Source organism: Hoplias malabaricus, chromosome X1 (assembly GCF_029633855.1).
Source record: "Hoplias malabaricus isolate fHopMal1 chromosome X1, fHopMal1.hap1, whole genome shotgun sequence".
NCBI classification, from domain to species: Eukaryota; Metazoa; Chordata; class Actinopteri; order Characiformes; family Erythrinidae; genus Hoplias; species Hoplias malabaricus.
In genome coordinates, this window is record NC_089818.1 from 20,585,854 (window position 1) to 20,607,838 (window position 21,985).

At 44.4% G+C, this 21,985-nt stretch overlaps 1 protein-coding gene across 1 annotated transcript in view; it reads right to left on the reverse strand.

Annotated features, from left to right (window-relative positions):
- The window catches only part of LOC136675651 (potassium/sodium hyperpolarization-activated cyclic nucleotide-gated channel 2-like), an 83,109-nt gene that overhangs the window by 46,869 nt on the left and 14,255 nt on the right, over positions 1–21,985 (reverse strand). The window contains exon 3 of the mRNA XM_066652320.1: positions 10,030–10,191. Coding sequence (XP_066508417.1) covers positions 10,030–10,191 — 162 coding nt within the window. The remainder of the gene's footprint in view (positions 1–10,029; positions 10,192–21,985) is intronic.

Consider the following 21,985-nt stretch of genomic DNA (forward strand, 5'->3'; position numbering starts at 1 on the left):
TCCCTCTTTCTCTCTCTCCCTCCCTCTTTCTCTCTCTCCCTCTCTTTTTTCTCTCTCCCTCCCTCTTTCCCTCTCTCTCCCTTTTTCCTCTCCCACTCTCAATCTCCCTCTCTCTCTCCCTTTTCTCTCTCTCTCTCTCTCTCTCTCTCCCTTTTTTTCTATCCCACTCTCTCTCCCTTTCTTTCTCTCTCTCTCTCCCTCCCTCTTTCTTTCTCTCTCTCCCTTTTTTCTCTCTCCCTCCCTATTTCTCTCTCTCTCTCTCTCTGCTAGGTTTGTGAGTTCCAGTTTTGTGAAACATATCCTCACACCACAGGATTAGTTTGAATGCTGTTGTAAATACGGGGTCGGTTTGATTTCAGTTTCTTCAGTAGAATCAGTCACCCGTGCGTTATTGACCTCACTCTCTCTGAGGTCTTCCTCCACCTCATCATTAAGCATTTCTAGCCAAGACAAGTGTTTGTTAGTGTTCTCCTCCAAGTGTGTGGAGCCGTCCAACGACGTCGTACTCGCTGCAGTTCAAAAAGACAAAGCGTCTTCACATATCTGGGGTTTTTTAAACAATGGAGAGAACTTTAAATGTTGAAAAGCATGGACCGAGATGAGGATATTGTTCTGTTCCTGCTTCATAGGTGAGTAATGAAGGGAGAGCGAGTAAACCCAGACCGAAAGTGCTACAAAACTAACTACAAACTTTGTTGTAAATGAGTATCATGTGGTCATTCAAACAGTGAATAAAAACGTACAGATGAGTTAAACTTCAGGGAAGTACAAACAAAGATGTGGAGCTTCTGAATGCAAAAAAGCAGAGAGAACAGCGTTTCTCCACAATTACAGACGTTCCCTTTAAAAGGAAAGAAACGTAGTGTTGAGCTTCTACAGAGCTTTAATCACAATGCATTTTGTGAATGATCATTTTATTACAATAAAGCCATAGATATCAAACTTTCTGAATCATTTACATTTATTTGAATGTTTCCAACCTGGCAGCAATTCCTAATGCATCCATCATCAATCAAACCTGTTGTGTTTGTGCCCAGTCTGTCTCTCTGAACTATTTCTCTGATGTCTCTCTCTCTCACTTACTGTCTGATCTCTGGAGGGTGCACAGAGGGGGCACGACCCCTCGAGAGACTGCAGCATTACGCAACCTGATCTCAAAAAGAACCTGCTGGAATTACAAACAGGAACAGAGCTTTAGTAGGTATAGATTGTGCTGTGTTCTCCCTGTGTCTGTGTAGGTTTCCTCTGAGACCACTTTCCTCCACAGTCCAAAAAGACATGTTGGTAGATGGCTGTCTAAAGTGTGACTGTGCGAGTGACAGGGTGAGGGTGGGATTCCCTGCAATGGACTGGTGCCCCTGTAAAGTATGGTCCTGCCTTGCGGCCAAAATCCTTAAAAAAACTCTTAAAAATAATGGTGCTACAAAAGGTTCTTTGAGCAACACCATAGAGGAACCGCTTTGGTTCCATTAAGAACCATCCATCCATTATCTGTAACCCTTATCCAGTTCAGTTCGTGGTGGGTCCAGAGCCTACCTGGAATCACTGGGCGCAATGCGGGTATACACCCTGGAGGGGGCGCCAGTCCTTCACAGGGCAACACACACACTCACACTTACGGACACTTTTGAGTCACCAATCCACCTACCAATGTGTGTTTTTGGACTGTGGAAGCACCCAGAGGAAACCCACACAGACACAGGGAGAACACACCACACTCTTCACAGACAGTCACTCGGAGGAAACCCACGCAGACACAGAGAGAACACACCACACTCCGTACAGACAGTCGCCCGGAGGAAACCAACGCAGACACAGGGAGAACACACCACACTCCTCACAGACAGTCACCCGGAGGAAACCCACACCGACACAGGGAGAACACACCACACTCCTCACAGACAGTCACCTGGAGGAAACCCACGCAGACAAGGGGAGAACACACCACACTCCTCACAGACAGTCACCCGGAGGAAACCCACGCAGACACAGGGAGAACACACCACACTCCTCACAGACAGTCACCTGGAGGAAACCCACGCAGACACAGGGAGAACACACCACACTCCTCACAGACAGTCACCCGGAGGAAACCTACACAGACACAGGGAGAACACACCACACTCCTCACAGACAGTCACCCGGAGGAAACCCACGCAGACACAGGGAGAACACACCACACTCCTCAAAGACAGTCACCCGGAGCGGGAATTGAACCCACAACCTCCAGGTCCCTGGAGCTGTGTGACTGTGACACTAACCTGCTGCACCACTGTGCCACCTCCATTAAGAACCATTTTTGCTAAAACGTTTAAATGGGTAAAGAAACTTAAGAAGAAGTGAAGGATCTCTTAAACAAACACGGTTCTTTATGAAACCAAAAGTGGTTCTTCTATGGGCATCACTCAAAAAACCCTGAAATGAATGAATGAAATGCGAAAAAATGAATAATAAAATTAAATTGATAAAATAATGCACAATGTGATAGAGAGGTTTAGGCTTTCACTGAAAAACCAATGTTTAAAATCCGTCTAAATCAGAGGGGTGTGTGTGTGTGTGTGTGTGTGTGATGCCCTGGCCCACTAAAGAGGTTCTTTCATGTGTGTTAGATGGATAAATAAAAAGAGCAGCTGCTCTGGCACGTCCACTGTCTCTCACTCACTCACACACACACACACACATATCCTTTTATCTTTACTGTCAACACTCTTCCTCGTTTCACCCCTGTGCCAAACACCACGCCATGTTACACCACACACACATTTTTTCCCTCTTCATCACTCCACTCAACACAGACATAAGTATCAAAAGCAAAACACATGAATTTAAATGAAGAGTGTGAAAAACAAAGGAGAAAATATCCTTCTCTGAAAAACTTCCTGGTTACACAAGCGTATCTCTGACCTGAAACAAACAGGACATGCTGAATCCGCTTAATTCAAGTGTGTACATCCTTTTCAAACGAATAAATTACACAGTACTGGGCCACCATCAGAGAACACCCCCCGTTTATGTTCTCTTCAGTCTCAAAGGCCAGTAAGTGCACGTTATTCGGTTTGCAGGTGATAGGTATTCAATGGAGGCTTGTGCCACAAGGATGTCTCCAAAGCTGGACAAACTCTTTCAAATATAAGAAACTGAGTTTCTTAAACTGCAGTTCAAACCTCATCCAAATAAAGAGATAACAGGACTCTCCTAACAACCGTGCAATGTCTCATTAAGTTGAACAGCATCTGCAATCATAGCTATAAAACTTGGCGTTTTGTTTGGTCAGTTGTCTTTAAATGTAACTGAAATGGACAGATTAAAGTGTGTTGATTTAATATGTATTATTTCGGTAAAGATTTGGTTGACCTGGTTCATATAGTAAGCAATGGGTGCACTTTAAAGCGACAGTAAGTATTATTTATGCCTTAAAATTACTGCTTGAAAATGATGTAATTATTTGGTAAAGGGAAAAATATAGGGGTGGCACGGTGGCGCAGCAGGTAGTGTCATAGAGTGTGGTGTGTTCTCGCTGTGTCCGCGTGGGTTTCCTCCGGGTGACTGTCTGTGAGGAGTGTGGTGTGTTCTCCCTGTGTCCGCATGGGTTTCCTCTGGGTGACTGTCTGTGAGGAGTGTGGTGTGTTCTCCCTGTGTCTGTGTGGGTTTCCTCCGGGTGACTGTCTGTGAGGAGTGTGATGTGTTCTCCCTGTGTCTGCATGGGTTTCCTCCGGGTGACTGTCTGTGAGGAGTGTGATGTGTTCTCCCTGTGTCTGCATGGGTTTCCTCCGGGTGACTGTCTGTGAGGAGTGTGGTGTGTTCTCTCTGTGTCCGTGTGGGTTTCCTCCGGGTGACTGTCTGTGAGGAGTGTGGTGTGTTCTCCCTGTGTCTGTGTGGGTTTCCTCCGGGTGACTGTCTGTGAGGAGTGTGGTGTTTTCACTCTGTGTCCGCGTGGGTTTCCTCCGGGTGACTGTCTGTGAGGAGTGTGGTGTGTTCTCCCTGTGTCCGTGTGGGTTTCCTCCGGGTGACTGTCTGTGAGGAGTGTGGTGTGTTCTCCCTGTGTCTGTGTGGGTTTCCTCCGGGTGACTGTCTGTGAGGAGTGTGGTGTGTTCTCTCTGTGTCCGTGTGGGTTTCCTCCGGGTGACTGTCTGTGAGGAGTGTGGTGTGTTCTCCCTGTGTCTGTGTGGGTTTCCTCCGGGTGCTCCACTTTCCTCCCACAGTCCAAAAACAAACGTTGGTAGGTGGATTGGCGACTCAAAAGTGTCCGTAGGTGTGAGTGTGTGAGTGAATGTGTGTGTGTGTCTGTGTTGCCCTGTGAAGGACTGGCGCCCCCTCCAGGGTGTGTTCCCGCCTTGCGCCCAATGATTCCAGGTAGGCTCTGGACCCACCGCGACCCTGAACTGGATAAGCGCTTACAGATAATGAATGAAGGAAAAATATAGTCTCTGTCTTTGCTACTTCAGGTTCAGCACAGCAGAAACTGCACTATGTTATTTTTTAAGGATGATAGGAAACCACACCCCCTTCCTATTCCCTCCTCCTTGACTTCAGAACAATGCTGTAAAAGTGAATTACAGTTTGCGGCTGTAGTGGGAGTCCAGGTGGAAAAATAACGTCTTACCTAAAGTTCCTTTAAAGTAAAGTAGGACACTATTACACATGTCTAAATGTTTATAAACATGTCAGTTGATATGGCATGAAGCAAATTTGGTGCATTATATTCAGTGTAATCTTTTATTGTTTCTATAGAAACTCCATCTGTGTGTTTAATAGAGAAAGCTCCACCATCCACAGTCCAGTAAGACGGCTGTAGGTTAGTTATCAGTTATACAAACTGAAAGGCGTGTCACGTGAGTAAATCACATTATGTAAACAACACAAGCCATGGCAGGCCACATGCGATTCAAACAATTACCCCCAGTGAGCCATCCTCCATGCTTCTGGAAGCATTAAGTTGTGAATCAATGCCAAGGCAGCTGAAATCTAATTGAATTCAATTCAATTATGCCACCCCTGCATTGTGGCTCTGCTGGTGAACCGATCTGTCTGTTTAGCATTAGCATTGCAGGGAGCTTCATTGTGCTGTGTTAACGCATGCTGGGCCAGATTGGCGATGCTACTCTTGTCCCAGCGAATGTCAAACCCATTGTTACCGAGCCACGTTCACGCTCTGACGTTTGTGATGAAGGTTCTTAGTATTCACTGAAAACGACTATGGACTATTGTAGCAAGCCTCAGCTCTCCACAGACACGAAGACAAAAGAAGAAGAAGACACAAAGAGTAGACTTTTTTATGGATTACAGATTTACAACTGGGTAAGTTTATATCCACTTAAAGAAACTGTAAGGAATATTTTTACCCTTAAAATTCTACTTCAGCCTCACTGAGATTTCTACTGACCTATAACAGGGAGAATAGAGCCTCTGTCTGTGCTACTCTGGGCTCAGCACTGCAGAAACTGCACTATGTAACTTTCTGAGGAGGGTAGGAAACAGCCTCCTTCACAGGGCAACACAGACACACACATTCACTCATACACTCACACCTACGGACACTTTTGAGTCACCAATCCACCTACCAACGTGTGTTTTTGGACTGTGGGAGGAAACCGGAGCACCTGGAGGAAACCCACGCAGACACAGAGATAACACACCACACTCCTCACAGACAGTCACCCGGAGGAAACCCACGCGGACACAGGGAGAACACACCACACTCCTCACAGACAGTCACCCAGAGGAAACCCACACAGACACAGGGAGAACACACCACACTCCTCACAGACAGTCACCCAGAGGAAACCCACACAGACACAGGGAGAACACACCACACTCCTCACAGACAGTCACCCAGAGGAAACCCACACAGACACAGGGAGAACACACCACACTCCTCACAGACAGTCACCCGGAGTGGGAATCAACAGCTGTACATTCATTCATTCAATTCATTATCTGTAAGCGCTTATCCAATTTAGGGTCGCGGGGGGTCCAGAGCCTACCTGGAATCATTGGGCGCAAGGCGGGAATACACCCTGGAGGGGGCGCCAGTCCTTCACAGGGCAACACAGACACACACACATTCACTCACACACTCACACCTACGGACACTTTCGAGTCGCCAATCCACCTGCAACGTGTGTTTTTGGACTGTGGGAGGAAACCGGAGCACCCGGAGGAAACCCACGCAGACACGGGGAGAACACACCAACTCCTCACAGACAGTCACCCGGAGGAAACCCACGCAGACACGGGGAGAACACACCACACTCCTCACAGACAGTCACCCGGAGCAGGAATTGAACCCACAACCTCCAGGCCCCTGGAGCTGTGTGACTGCGACACTACCTGCTGCGCCACCGTGCCGCCCGACAGCTGTACAGTGATGTAAAAATTAATTACACTAGGGGAAGCCCTAAGAGCAAAAAAACCAAATCTATCAGTTTAGTACTTTGGGACCTGCTGAGGGTTTTGTAAGGCATACTGTGTACAGTAATAAGAGGACATTAATGGATCTAAACAGAGAGGGGGAAACAGATTCTGTGACTTTACAGCACATCATACCACAGGATAGATTTTAAATCCTAGTTTTAGGATAAAATGTCCCACTAAACCTCATGATGTGTTGTGATACACAAGAGGGAGACTCTCACACAGGTTCAGACCTAAATACAATTATAATGGGCCAATCACAAAACCTCAGAGAGAATAAAATCTTTGTTAAGGTGCCTGTTCAAATACAGAGCTGCTCCAATCATCAGCTTCACTGGCCTCTGATTCCCCGCCAGAGTCTGGTTTATAAAGTTAGTATTTATCAGCTCTGGGCTTGAGGTCAGTAACGAGAGCACAACAGAAAACAACGACGGCTAATTACAGTAATGAAAGTGGCTTGTATTTAACTGTTTGGGAAACAGAGGAGGATCTGAGAGTTAGTGAACGTTAATATTAGCTGTGTTCAGGTCGTAACTGTAAATAGAAGTACTTTACTCACTCATATCAACATTTTTCAGGAGTCATATGTGTGTAGATTAATGTCCAAGACTTGCTTGACTTTGAAAGAAAACATGTTTTTAGATAAAAACGCTTTTGTTTAAGTAGGTGCTAATACTGCTAAGATTACTAACGCCCCCTAACTTCGGCCACCTCCCCTGCTTGTGACAGCCAAACGAGACAGTTGCTACCACATTCAGTGGTTTTGAGAGGTTCACAATGAGATTACGTTTTTGACCCGTGTTGGTATCCGTACTCTACATGTAAGGATTAAAATGGCGGTAGATTTTCCCCTCAGAGAAAAGGACGATAACCGCTAAGCTAACTTTTACACTGAGGGAAATATCTGTGGCGAAATGGAAATGTGTTGTGTTCCACATGCAGTTTTGCGCACAAAGAATTACAACACTGTTAGAGATACTTAAATATTGTTTAGATGTGTGATTTCTTGCAAGACTGATGTTTAAATACCCTACTAAGGCTTGATCTTATGTTTTATTGTCTTACCCAATGCAATTGGCAAAGAGAAAGAGCGGAATTGCACCATATTTGGAAGTGGCCGGAATTAGGGGACCGCCTGAGTTAGGGGAAAGACTGATATATATTCCACCCCTAGCAGTGCTCTCTGTAGTGTAGTATGTAAAGTTCCATAGTGTGTTGTTTGGAACACAGCCTCACTGTCTACCATTAGCGGCAATAACATCGGCATCAGCACCTTACGTTCAGGTGACGCTGGCACATGCCTATGGCATCGGCATTTAATGCTCGGGTGACAGTGACATCCACATCCTACGTTTACATAAACATCAGGGTAAGAGTCTGTAGGTGAACTGATTTCAAAATAAAAGCCACAAATCTTGAAGATATAAAGACACTGTGGCATTTTAAAAAATAAATGCTCTTAAATTATGACATTTCTATAGATTTTATACTAAATTTATTAAAAAGCAATGGTTCATCAATTTCATGTAAAACTTATAGTACACCATCTGTATGTGTCAATCATGTAACACCAAGGCAGTCTTTTATATCATTTTAAAATAAAGGCCCTATATGTTATTTCATTTCAAATATAGTTAATTATTAAAAGGACAATTTTAAAGAACTATGAAAATCAACACCGCCTACACAGAGAAAAACAACTTTAAATATAGTGTTGTTTAAGGTTTAGTGATCTGCTTATATTTCTTAACTTTATTTTGTTTGTTTTTCTTTTGAGAATAAAAGAGGTTTGTTCCCCCTGGAGGCTATTAATTTATTGTCTCTTAGAAAACCAATACCACAACTTATTCAGGGGTGTCCAATAATAATAAAAAATATTTAGAGGAAATCTGGATTATGTACGGTGATATGTTTTAAGCCTAATTCAGAATGTCATAATGTCTCGGCTGAAATGTCAGTACCTCACATGCAGTGTTGTAAACTGTGCCAATGTGTCACGCCCTGGCCTTGTCTTGTCTGTTGTTTCCACCATTGCTCACATAGCACATGGCTCTTTGTTGTTGTTGTTGTCTCTGCCCTAGTCCTGCCTTTGTTCCTCCTCTTCGGCAGTGTCTCATGTGTAATCCTGCCCTCTCGTTATCTGTCCCAGGTGTTCCTTGTCTGTGGTGTGCATTTAAGTTTCCTTAAGTGTAAGTGTGTGCGAGACATTCCACATTTGCTTGTCTTGTCTCTTCCTTGATTCACTTCCCTACATTAGTCTGTCTGTTTCTTCCATATGCATTGTGTGCTTGTTTGGTTTGTTTGTATTTCTCTGCTGTTCCTTGCTTTGTTTGCTCCCTAGTCTGTTTGTCTCGTCTGTTCCTCGTTTCGGTTTGCTTCCACCGTTGTCGTTTTGTCTCGTCTGTTCCTCATTCTCATCCCTTTCAAGTCAGTTTGCCTCTTTCATCTGTTTTCCCTTCAAGCTGGTACCTCTCGTCTGTTTCCCTTTCTGTGCTTTGTTTGGTCTCTAGTCTCTGTCCTGTTTGCTCTGTTTAGGTCTCTGTCCCAGTCTCTCTGTTTAGGTCTCTGTCCCGTTTGCTCTCTGTTTAGGTCTCTGTCCCGTTTGCTCTCTGTTTAGGTCTCTGTCCCGTTTGCTCTCTGTTTAGGTCTCTGTCCCGTTTGCTCTCTGTTCGGGTCTCTGTCCCGTTTGCTCTCTGTTTAGGTCCCTAGTGCTCTGTCTGTTTCTCGGTCCAGGTTTAGTCAGTATCAGTCTTAGTCTAGGTCTCAGTTTAGTTTCCCGTGTATTGTCTTTCTGTCCACATCCCTCTGTTTTACATTTACATTTACATTTATGCATTTGGCAGACGCTTTTATCCAAAGCGACTTACAAAAGAGGAGCTAACATTCGAACTACAGCACAAATTTTACAAAATACCTTACATTAAGTGCAATATGCCAGAAAGTAATAAGTGCATTAAAGAAAGACATTCAGTGCAAAAGATACTCTCTGAAGAGCTGGGTTTTCAATGATTTCTTGAATGCAGAGAGGGTTTCTGTTGCTCTGATAGTGCTTGGAAGCTCGTTCCACCAGCATGGTACCAGAGATGAGAATAGCCTCAACTGACCTGTACGGAGGGTTGGTCGTGTTAGTAGGCGCTCCTTTGAGGAACGGAGAGGGCGGGCGCTAACGTATGGTTTTAAGAGTTTTGTTATCTCTTGTCATTCTAAAAGTTTGTGTTATTGCGTTTGTGACCACAATGTGATGTACCACCTACATTACCAGTAAATACTGGCATCTATAAATGGATTTTTGGTTCTCTGCTTTTTGTGCTGACACTGACATTTATCGTGATGTTAGCATGGGAACAGCTTGTAGTTCAGTGGTCCCTGAACAGAGGCTCTATTCTCCCTAATGCAGGTCAGTAAAGTATCACAATGGTTGTGAAGATGTGATTATTATTTTTTTCTCTTTTGTTTATTTCTCACATTTGACCTCTCTGGACTTTCCGCTCTGTGGAGCTGTGGTTAGTGGACCTTCAAATGAATACAGATACACTCCTGTACAGAGGAAACTGAAGAAGACTGGATTATAAAAGAGGCTTTTGAATGATAAGCCAGTTTCTATCATCTACGTACCACCATCTTGTTGAGGGAGACCCAGCAGTCAGAAGGGAAATCCTGCAGCATGGGCACCAGGAACTGCAGACAGCCGTCCCAGTGACACAGCAGCAGCATCATAGCGATAAGGTTAAAGATCCGCATCACAGCACTCGCCAGGTCATACGTCATGTGGAAAATCTGCAAAAACACAATGCAGCACTCAGCGAAAGTACTTCCTTTACCAGTGTGTACGTCATTTTGTTGGTGAAACCTATTTCCAGAACTGGTTTTTAAGGAATGTATTAAAAATTACAGAGAAAATGTGACCTCGAAGACCATTAACACAGTCACAGTGCAGATTCAAAACCTTCCAAGAACAGATACTCATTTATGTCTCATTTCCAGAAACAAAGAACACTGAAATAAACAGAAAGCATCCTCCCGCATGTATCGACTGTTAAATCCACAGTACTGTGCAATACTCAGACACTACTCTTCACTTATTAAACCTCCACTTCAAACAGCCATTTAGAACAAGTCTATTTTCAGGGATGTATTTTTTGGGAATAAAGGTTAAAACTATTAGAGAAAACCAAAGTTTCCAAAACTGTTCAATAAAACATTCAGAGCGACACACACTCACACTTAGGGACACTTTTGAGTTGCAAATCCACCTACCAACGTGTGTTTCTGGACTGTGGGAGGAAAACCACACGGACACAGGGAGAACACACCAAACTCTTCAGACAGTCACCGTGCCAGCAGCAGGTAGTGTCTCTGTCACACAGCTCCAGTGTCCTGGGGCTGGGTTGTGGGTTCAATCCCTGCCCTGGGTGACTGTCTGTGAGGAGTGTGGTGTGTTCTGCTTGGGTTTCCTCCGGGTGACTGTCTGTGAGGAGTGTGGTGTGTTCTCCCTGTGTCCGCGTGGGTTTCCTCCGGGTGACTGTCTGTGAGGAGTGTGGTGTGTTCTCCCTGTGTCTGCTTGGGTTTCCTCCAGGTGACTGTCTGTGAGGAGTGTGGTGTGTTCTCCCTGTGTCTGCGTGTGTTTCCTCCGGGTGACTGTCTGTGAGGAGTGTGGTGTGGTCACCCTGTGTCTGCGTGGGTTTCCTCCAGGAGCTATGATTTCCTCCTATGGTCCAAAAACACATGTTGGTAAGTGGAACTCAAGTGTCCGTAGGTGTGAGTGAATGTGAGCGTGTGTGTCACCTTATGAAGGACTGCCGCCCCCTCCAGGGTGTGTTCCTGCCTTGCGCCCACTGATTCCGAGTACGCTCCGGACCCACCGTGACCCTGAACTGGATAAACGCTTACAGACATGGAATGAATGAATGGCTGAAATTAATTAATGGTTGAACCTGAAAACTATCAGCATCAGCTTTCATCTGTTGAATGTGTTAGAACCAACTTTGTATGTATGGAAAAAAAAATCCCTGCGTGGTTCTGAATGCAAGTCTCCGAAACTGAATGGAAGCTCATTAAAGGCAAAGTCTAAATTTACACTGTACAGATCCATTTTTGTTCACTGAGGGTGTGCACAGTGTAAAAGTCCCTGTGTAAAATTAGCTTTAAAAAAACTGTGGTCTTTAAATCTGGTTGGGTTCCTTAAAGTTACACGAAATTCTATTTTCCAGATGAAAACACTGAATATTTGTAAGATTTCATGAAGTGATGTATAAAACTGACTTAAAGATTTAGAGTCGATACAAATCGTAGTTATTTTTCCGAATTAAAGACACTGAGACATATTTATGAGGGCACCACCAGGGGAACAGTGAAAGATACCACCACAGTGAGAGTCTGTTTTCTTGTGGCTTAATTTGAAATGTTGAGTCTAGATTTAATGACACTGTCCTCCCACAAGCGCGGTAGATTTTCAAAGATCCCGTCTTTTCAAAGAAGAGAAGTTTATTTAAACCGTCTCTGTCTCTGTCAAAGATAAAATATTCATTAGTTCCTTTGCTGTACCTCGGCACATTTTCCTGATCATAAACCTCCTCCTCCTCGCTGCTTCTCTGCTGTTTGCACAACAGAGCTCCTGTGAGTTCAAGCAATGGAAACACGAGTGTGCTGCACCAGACGAGTGGCTAATCAAGCCTCAGGCGATCCTAGTGAAGTTTACCCAGAGGGCCCTGCGCTCCTCTCTCCTGACTGCGCTTTCCATGACAAAGCTTTTTCCTCTCCTGTGTATTACACTGCACATCAAGAACCTAGAGGAGCCAGGAAAAGACCAGCAAAACACCACTGTGTAACGCAACACTTAGCCACTTAAGAAAAAGTATATACACCAGCGGCGATTGCTCTAAGACTGCAATGGAAGCTCAGCTTCCCCTTAAATGTAAACAAATAAGTTATCAAATATATACTGTTGTGTGTACGTGTCATTGAGTAAATATGCACTACAACGCGATTAACTTTTGTTCAGAATCAGCTTCTTATCACTGGTAAAGACACGGCTTTCCTCTCAATCATATCCGCAGCTTCACAGTGCTTTACGCTGAGTGTCCACAGAGTTCAATAGCGAAGCAGCAAAGTGCAGCGAAACGAGACGAGTCTTTGGATAAATGCTGGGCTTTGTCCCGCCCATCGGACGCTCAGCGTCTCTGGGGGTTTATGGGGCAGTGGGCTGGGCTCGGCTGGCCCGGACGCTCAGCTTCTGCATGATGATTGGATGATCTGTCTGAGGCTGAATCCCTTTTTGATTGACAGTGAAATGAGCGAATCAGCGATCCTTTGGTGTAAAGATCCGTGGGAGCACAGGCGGACACACTTCACATGGGCCAAGGCCGTTTAAGCAGCCTAGCTCTGCTGGCCATTGAGAGGACACTAGTCAAGTCCCTGGAAAAGACGCCTTGTTGGTACGACAGGGTCACAGATCATTTTCTTAAAAAGGAACGGAGGGTAGAATTTACGTATAAATAAACCGACACATTTTATGATGTAGGCCGAAATTGAGCTTCCCCTCCTTGAAAGACCAGCATCCGCCACTGATATACACCTACCATGTATCTATTCTATCAGCTCCACTGACCATAGAACTGCACTTTGCCCTTCTATAATTACAGACTCTAGCCCATCTGTTGCTCTACATTACCGCTTTAACCCTGTACTTCAAAGTGCTGGAATTACTCAGCTGGTAGACCTATCATTCTATGTGTTGCAGTGACATTGATGTGTGAGTGGATCAGACACAGCAGTGCTGCTGGAGTTTTTAAACTTCTTACGGTCAATGCTTGGCAATTATTTTGCAGTTATTCCCAGATAAAGTTGAGTTGTGCTGTTTGAGTGTTACATTGTTTTAAATATTCTCTTTTTAATAAGTCATCATTTCAGTTTTGTTAGACACTGGGCCATAACCAATATCATTTTACTGGATAGCGACATGTATAATATACTCATTATTAGACTCCAACTGAGGAACCAACTTCATTAAAGTTAAATGAATGGGGTTCCTGCAGAGCGCCACTACAGAAGTAACATTTTCCTTAATCACTGAAGCAAATCACTGTACACAGGGTCTATTATTAGCTTCAAATCTGATTAACATAACGGCGTGAGGGTGGTGTGTGTATATATTAGAGCCAACGTTAAGTAAAACGCCTTTGTGACAATGGTGTTAGTCAAGAGCATCATCCGTGTGCAGTACATTCAAGTTCCTCTCGCTGCTGGATACCTTCCTGAGGCTGGGAAACAAGAGGTGGATTAGCTTTGATTAATCGGACGTTTCCACATCACATGGCCATCAGACACAGGACATTTGTTACCGCCTGATAAGGCCCATCAATCAGTGATGGCCGCTCTACATTTATTCACACCTAACCGTGGCGGCTAGAGAAAGACGCTGCCTGCTTTAGCGCCGCATATGTCAGCGTTCCCTCAGCGAACAAACATTCATCCCAACAATTGGTGTGTTTGCAAACTGTTTCTCAGAGGGAGGCTCAATTACTGAAATGGATGTAAGCAGTTCGGGAGGGAGCTGATGAATCTACTGCGAAGATAATCAGGCTTCGGTTTCGCCTCTGACTCAACCTGCTGCACATGTATTAAACAGAGTCAGTTAAATAGATACAGGGTGATCAGGGTGAAACAATTACAGAGGATGAATGAATGAATTAAACAAATAACAAAAAGTAATTTTGCCTGGGCCTTTATATATATATATATATATATATATACACACACTGTAAAATATTGCTGTAAATTTACAGCGAGCCTGCTACAGTATTTACAGTAAACTATTGTATTATTCAATTACAGTAATATGCTGTAAATGTGAAATACAGCAGTGTTCCTGTAAAAATACAGTAAATGACTGTGAACTCTGCTGCCAGTATTTTACTGTAAATCACAGTATTTACAGTAAATTATTGTATTATTCAATTACAGTAATATGCTGTAAATTTGAAATACAGTAGTGTTCCTGTAAAAATACGGTAAATGGCTGGGAACTCTGCTGCTAGTATTTTACTGTGAATCACAGTATTTACAGTAAATTATTGTATTATTCAATTACAGTAATATGCTGTAAATTTGAAATACAGCAGTGTTCCTGTACAAATACGGTAAATGACTGTGAACTCTGCTGCCAGTATTTTACTGTGAATCACAGTATTTACAGTAAATTATTGTATTATTCAATTACAGTAATATGCTGTAAATTTGAAATACAGTAGTGTTCCTGTAAAAATACGGTAAATGGCTGGGAACTCCGCTGCCACTATTTTACTGTAAAATTTACAATAAATGTTTTACGGTATATATATATATATATACACACACACATAAAAACATACACACAGAGAGTTGAAAGTCGCAGGACACTTTTTTATTTCTTTGATATGTTACATGACCACCTTCCCATTGTAAAAACTTGCCCTTGATCCAGTATGACGGTTTTCAAGATGGCGGTCATGTTCAACCATTCAACCATTACTTGCTGGAGTATTCAGAAGGGTGTCCTCTGACTTTTGACTCACCCTGTATGTATGTATGTATGTATACATATATATGACCACAATTTTAGCTTACTTTTATTTAACAGATCTATCAAGACACTTGTTGTTTTATTTGGTCTTGTTTTGAAGGGGACAAGCTATGTTAGCGCTGGTATGCTTTGTGTGTGTGTGTGAGAGAGAGAGAGAGAGAGAGAGAGAGAAAATTGCTTGTGGAAGAGATCTCATGTATGGAATAACGAATTATTTTGGTTTTAATTTACCATCGGTGTCCTGAGTGTCTGATGTATTCGACTGATGTATAATATGTAAACAGTATATAAACAACTTCTAAGAACTGCAGCAGACTGAATGTGCATTAGCACGATCCAACGATCGCCCTGTGATGGTGTATCGTGGACAAATTCTTATGGTTCACATCTGATATCGTCATATCACACACCCCTTTGTTCAAGCTTGTTATCTGATACCTTTAACACATACTAACACACAGTTTACTTTGAATGTTGCAGTTTTGCAGTGTCTCCTTCAGTAAGAAGCTTTAACACACTGCCACTGCTTCATATTTGAACCATTTTTTCATATTTGAAATCCAAGCTGTTTCCACAAGACCGGGTTTTGTTGGCCCATTGTACAAAGTTAATATTGATTTACTGATCAACCAACAGGTCAAAAAGTCAATTAGATTATAACACATATTTATCTTCTGATCCTACATATTGGCATATTGAGTGATTCCAGATCAAATCACACCACGATCAGGAGATCTAATAAAAACCAGCATGAAAAATAATTGTGATAAAATCGAGATTGAAATCCAGCCAAAAAAAATCGTGATAATGTATTTTTGCCATATCGCCCACCCTTACTTGAAATGTATCTTAGAAGCTTTATATAAGATACAACACCATGAAATGAAATAGGAACAGCTTCGTCTGAGCTATAGGTCACCATTTCCAATTCAAAGTGTTGGTTAGAACGGGTTTTCACGTTATTGGACATGTGCCCCCCCTCAGTGTGTCTACTTTAAAAGTTAGTTCCCAGCTGGAACCAAGGAATAATAGGTTCCTCAGCACAAACCATGTGGGCAAGCTCCAGAAAGCACAGAGCCTCAGTGGAGATGGACAGGGTGACTCTAGAGTGTTGGAGCACAATCCAACAGCTTTGGGATGGGTCAGAGTGGGTTGAATGATCCAGAACTAATTCTCCGACAGTGGTACCTGACCTCACTAATGTTCTCATGGCTGAATGCCACCAGATCCTCACATGGTCCAACATCTGGAATGCCCTGCACTTTGATCTCCTATGGCTCATGTCACAATTCCAATTAACAATGTATTGTGCAGCACCAAATCATGTTAATGGCTCTTTATTCTCTTTGTCAATCTCACTGTTTTTATTGCCCCTGTTGCCCCCACCCATCCCCCCGGCCGGATCATGCCCAGTCTCAGGGAGCCCACCAAGACCTGGACTTATATTCAGAGTGTCTCTCTGAGGAGTGTGTGTGTGTGTGTGTGAATCAGAGCCCGGTGGCCGTGGGGAAATGGAGGAGAGGATGGCCCTAGATGGCAGGATGCAGGATTATAAGGTTAAAGCAATTACAGCTGAGTAGAGATCTGCTGGTGCGCTCTGAATGTGTAATCACTAACGCCCCAAATGACTCCAGCACGTAATTTACCAATTTATCAGAGGGCGCTCAGAGGGAAGTGTTTTGAGTTCCATGGACAGCACTGACCCCTAAATTATAGCCACTGCTGAAATGATCAGTAAAGGTGATAAAGGTGATGAAAGTGATAAGTGAACATTAGTTAAAAATCCATACACACTAATGTGGCTGCACTGTACGCTGGACCGGAACATTAGAGTATGCTTAAGTCTTACACCTTGCAGTTTGGATGGACATTTTCAGCACTGGACAGCTCCTCTGACTTGGGAAATTTGAGACGAACCAAGGGACGAATCCAGAGACATCCAGCCGAACAAAAGACTGCTTTAGGAACTGGAAGGTTGCTGGTTCAATTCCCACGACTGGTAGGAAAATTGGGAACGGTGGAGTGAAGGAATAGCGCTGTCGTCCTCCCTCAATCCACCCATGACCAAGGCACCTAAACCCCAACTAATGCCCAGGCTGCGGGTACGGCTGTGCTCACTGCCCCTAGTGCACTAGTGTGTGTGTGTGTGTGTGTGTGTTCAAATGACAAATAATTGCATAAAAATATAAGCTGATATAAATATGAGAATTCAAACTTAATGGGAATATATTACACATTATGTTTCTACAAGTGAACACAGTTCTGGGGTCTTAATGATAGGTCTGTGATATGCTTTGATCAAACCACCACAAGGATCCAACAACGCAGCATCTTTCTCGCCCGTCTATACAACCCTGTTCATACAGGTTTCAGTGCCTGCCCCTTTAAATAAGAATGAGCCCGAGCACTTTTCTCCTCTCTCTCAACGATTCTCAATCGCTCAATGAGTCTCATGTTTTCGGACCTTGCCCACCCTCATGGCTGTGTTATTTCACCCTTTCTTTGCTCTGCTAGACTACAGATCCAGAAGTGAGGTTTTTTTTTCAACTGGTTTTGATGGTGACAGCATCTCAATCTTAGATGGTTTTCACTAATCACAATTCATTCAAATGTTTTATACTGTACCTAATAAAACAGACCTGTTCCTGTCTCCTTTCTTGCTTCACTCTGTCAGTATGCGCCGACAAATACACGACATCTCCAAAGGTTTCTGGACACCTGCTCATCCAGTGTTTCTTCTACACTGTAAAAAATTGCTGTAAATTTACAGCAAGTCTGCTACAGTATTTTACTGTAAATCACAGTATTTACAGTAAATTATTGTATTACTCAATTACAGTAATATGCTGTAAATTTGAAATACAGTAGTGTTCCTGTAAAAATACAGTAAATGGCTGGGAACTCTGCTGCCAGTATTTTACTGTAAAATTTACAAGAAATTTTTACAGTTTAGTGTTTCTCAGAAAACATGGATTTAGACTAGATTTTGGGTCATTTCTGTCCATTTCTGATGGTTGAGCTTTGCCTTTGCCAGAGTCCATCTGCGTAGAACTGAATGTGGAAAATACACATTGTCACTAGGCTACACACCCAGTCTCTCTAAGCTCCTAACTCCAAGGGTTGGTTGTAGGCGAAGGAGCAATTATTCCATAATTATCATAGGCACCCTGTCATTATTGCATTAATGGAGCCCACCTGATCCGGCCCTGGCTCCATAATTGATCCAAACATGTTGATTTCAGTGCTTAAGTGTATCTAGGGATTCGAATAACGCTGAGGAGACATTAACAGCGAGGCAGGGGAAGTCTCGACTGCCAGACGAAACAAGCTGCTAACGGTACACAGACGCGACACTGTACTGGGCAACCAGCCTGGAATTACGCTCAGAACAAAGGCTGCTGGGAGCTAAGTTCAAATCTCAGAGCAGTAGTAAAAGGGCTGTTTCCCCAAGCAAGAGCCCTTTAATGGCTTTCTGATAAGCATCAGTTAAGGCCTGGTGAAAATTTTTTTATTAAACGTTAATTAAAGAAATGACTGAAGGATTAACAAGCTAAGTTAATTAGCAGAGACCTATGTCCCTAATAAAGATAAGAAAAACATTGAATATTAGGCCTTAATATACGTCTTCATTCTCCCTCTCTCTCTCCCCCTCTCCCTCTCTCTCCCTCTCTCTCTCTCTCCTGAAGTGACCTCTGGGTATGTGAAAGCTTGCCTGTAACTAGTTATCTTGGCTGGAAAGCCGTGACACAAGTCCCATCAGCATCTCTGTGATCAATTAGACCTTGGTAAACTGTCCATCTGCTCACAGCTGTCTTCAAGGATGACCACAGTCCGGGCCTCTCCACTGGTCCACAGCGTTATAGGGCTGTTATGTTTCTGCAAGCAACTACAAAATCATTGTATATACACGGTTATAAGCATAAGCCAAAGTAAGTAAACAAATCTTCTACAGGGAGCAAACCATTCATTCATTTATTCATTGTCTGTAACCCTTATCCAATTCAGGGTCGCGGTGGGTCCAGAGCCTACTCCGAATTGTTGGGCGCAAGGCGGGGTCACAACTTGGAGGGGGTGCCAGTTTTTCACAGGGCGACACACACACACCCACATTCACTCACACCTACGGACACTTTAGAGTCGCCAATCCACGTGTGTTTTTGGAGCGTGGGAGGAAACCAGAGCACCCAGAGGAAACCCACACAGACACAGAGAGAACACACCACACTCCTCACAGACAGTCACCCAGAGGAAACCCACACAGACACAGAGAGAACACACCACACTCCTCACAGACAGTCACCCGCAGGAAACCCACGCAGACACAGAGAGAACACACCACACTCCTCACAGACAGTCACCCGGAGGAAACCCACGCAAACACAGAGAGAACACACCACACTCCTCACAGACAGTCACCCGGAGGAAACCCACGCAGACACAGAGAGAACACACCACACTCCTCACAGACAGTCACCCGGAGGAAACCCACGCAAACACAGAGAGAACACACCACACTCCTCACAGACAGTCACCCGGAGGAAACCCACGCAGACACAGAGAGAACACACCACACTCCTCACAGACAGTCACCCGCAGGAAACCCACGCAGACACAGAGAGAACACACCACACTCCTCACAGACAGTCACCCGGAGGAAACCCACCCAGACACAGAGAGAACACACCACACTCCTCACAGACAGTCACCCGGAGGAAACCCATGCAGACACAGGGAGAACACACTACACTCCTCACAGACAGTCACCCGGAGGAAACCCACGCAGACACAGGGTGAACACACCCGACTCCTCACACACAGTCACCCGAAGGAAACCCACGCAGACACAGGGAGAACACACCCCACTCCTCACAGACAGTCACCCGGAGGAAACCCACGTAGACACAGGGAGAACACACCCCACTCCTCACAGACAGTCACCCGGAGGAAACCCACGCAGACACAGGGAGAACACACCACACTCCCCACAGACAGTCACCCGGAGGAAACCCACGCAGACACAGGGAGAACACACCACACTCCTCACAGACAGTCACTCGGAGGAAACCCACGTAGACACAGGGAGAACACACCACACTCCTCACAGACAGTCACCCGGAGGAAACCCACGCAGACACAGAGAGAACACACCACACTCTTCACAGACAGCCACCCGGAGGAAACCCACTCAGACACAGGGAGAACACACCACACTCCTCACAGACAGTCACCCGGAGGAAACCCACGCAGACACAGGGAGAACACACCCCACTCCTCACAGACAGTCACCCGGAGGAAACCCACGCAGACACAGGGAGAACACACCACACTCCTCACAGACAGTCACCCGGAGGAAACCCACGCAGACACAGGGAGAACACACCACACTCCTCACAGACAGTCACCCGGAGCGGGACTCGAACCCACAACCTCCAGGACTCTGGAGCTGTGTGACTGCGACACTACCATCTCCAGGACTTTTATGATGTTCTTGTGAAGAAGACAATGTAATGCACCTTTAAGAAACACAACAGGACTTTTACAACCACTGCTGTACCTTTAAAGGCACTTTACCACTGTTTATACCTTAAACATAGTGACACTAACGTACCTCTACTGTACCATTCTGAGAGTGTATGTAACGTAACTCTCAAACCCAAACCCACCCATGGCCCCTTTCTTCCTGTGAACGTGTGGGCGCAGTCACTCTGCGAGAGGATTAAGATAATCGTTCAGAATAAATGCGCTGATCTGCAGTGACCCTTCCCTTTAAGAGGACAAACAGACACAAAAAAACGGCAGTGAAATATCCTCACGTTAAAACTGAAGCTCCAGGCCTGTGTGGTTCTCTTGGTGTAAGCCAAAAAACACATTTATCCAGTTGCACGGAATAATGATGATGCATGTATTTAGCATTTTTCCACATCTCTGTCGACCAGTTTCTGTGTTTCTGGCACCACTCAAGTCTAAAATGTGCATTCATCTCTGTAATGAGAGGTTTATGCACTGCAGCCCTCCCATAATATCCCTCTCTGTGCAGCAGTGGACAGACTGTTCTCGCTGAGACAGTCTAATCACATTCTGCCCTTCTGTTTTTTTGGTACATTCCGCACTAACGCACAAGCATCAGTCACTGAACGTACACATCACACCACAATCTCCAGCCCTTCTGACTGAGGTCTGCCTGATGTCACTCATCCTGCTGAAACACTAGCCACCTGAGCAGGCATTGTGACCGAAGCTCTCGTCATCCGTGACCCAGTAATGAACCCGCTTTCAAAGTCACTTAGATCTTTTCCTCGCCGCATCGTGATACGAAATCAAGGGCCTGCTCAGCGTTTTTACACACGACGCAGAGTGCGGTAGGATGCTAACTATTTAACTGTATTCAGGAAGTCACCCGTCTGTTATGTTTCTCCTTTCACTGAAGGCATGCAATAAGAAGTTTAACCTGTTATGAACTGTAACTCCATCTCAATCCGTCTTCCTGTCTCCTTTGCTGGGGAAGTGAAACAAAACACTACTGCCCCCTACAGTTCCTGTAATGTACTGCAATCTGTCAGAATGATGTCACATCTGATACGAACATTACAGAGTTGTAGAGCCCTTTTTAATAAATGAAGTATCAATAATAAATTTGTTGACAAAATATGTACTGCATTTTCTCTTGGGGTCCCCAAGGTGAGATCTGATATTTTATATATTCTTATCTTATATAAAGGCTATAAAATTCATTCATTCATTCATTCATTATCTGTGATCCTTATCCAGTTCAGGGTTGCTGTGGGCCCAGAGCCTACCTGGAATCATTGGGTGCAAGGTGAGAATACACCCTGGAGTGGGCGCCACTCCTTCACAGGGTAACACACACACTCACTCACACCTACGGACACTTTTGAGTCATCAATCCACCTACCAACGTGTGTTTTTGGACTGTGGGAAGAAGCCGGAGCACCAGAAGGAAACCCACGCGGACACAGAGAGAACACACCACACTCCTTACAGACAGTCACC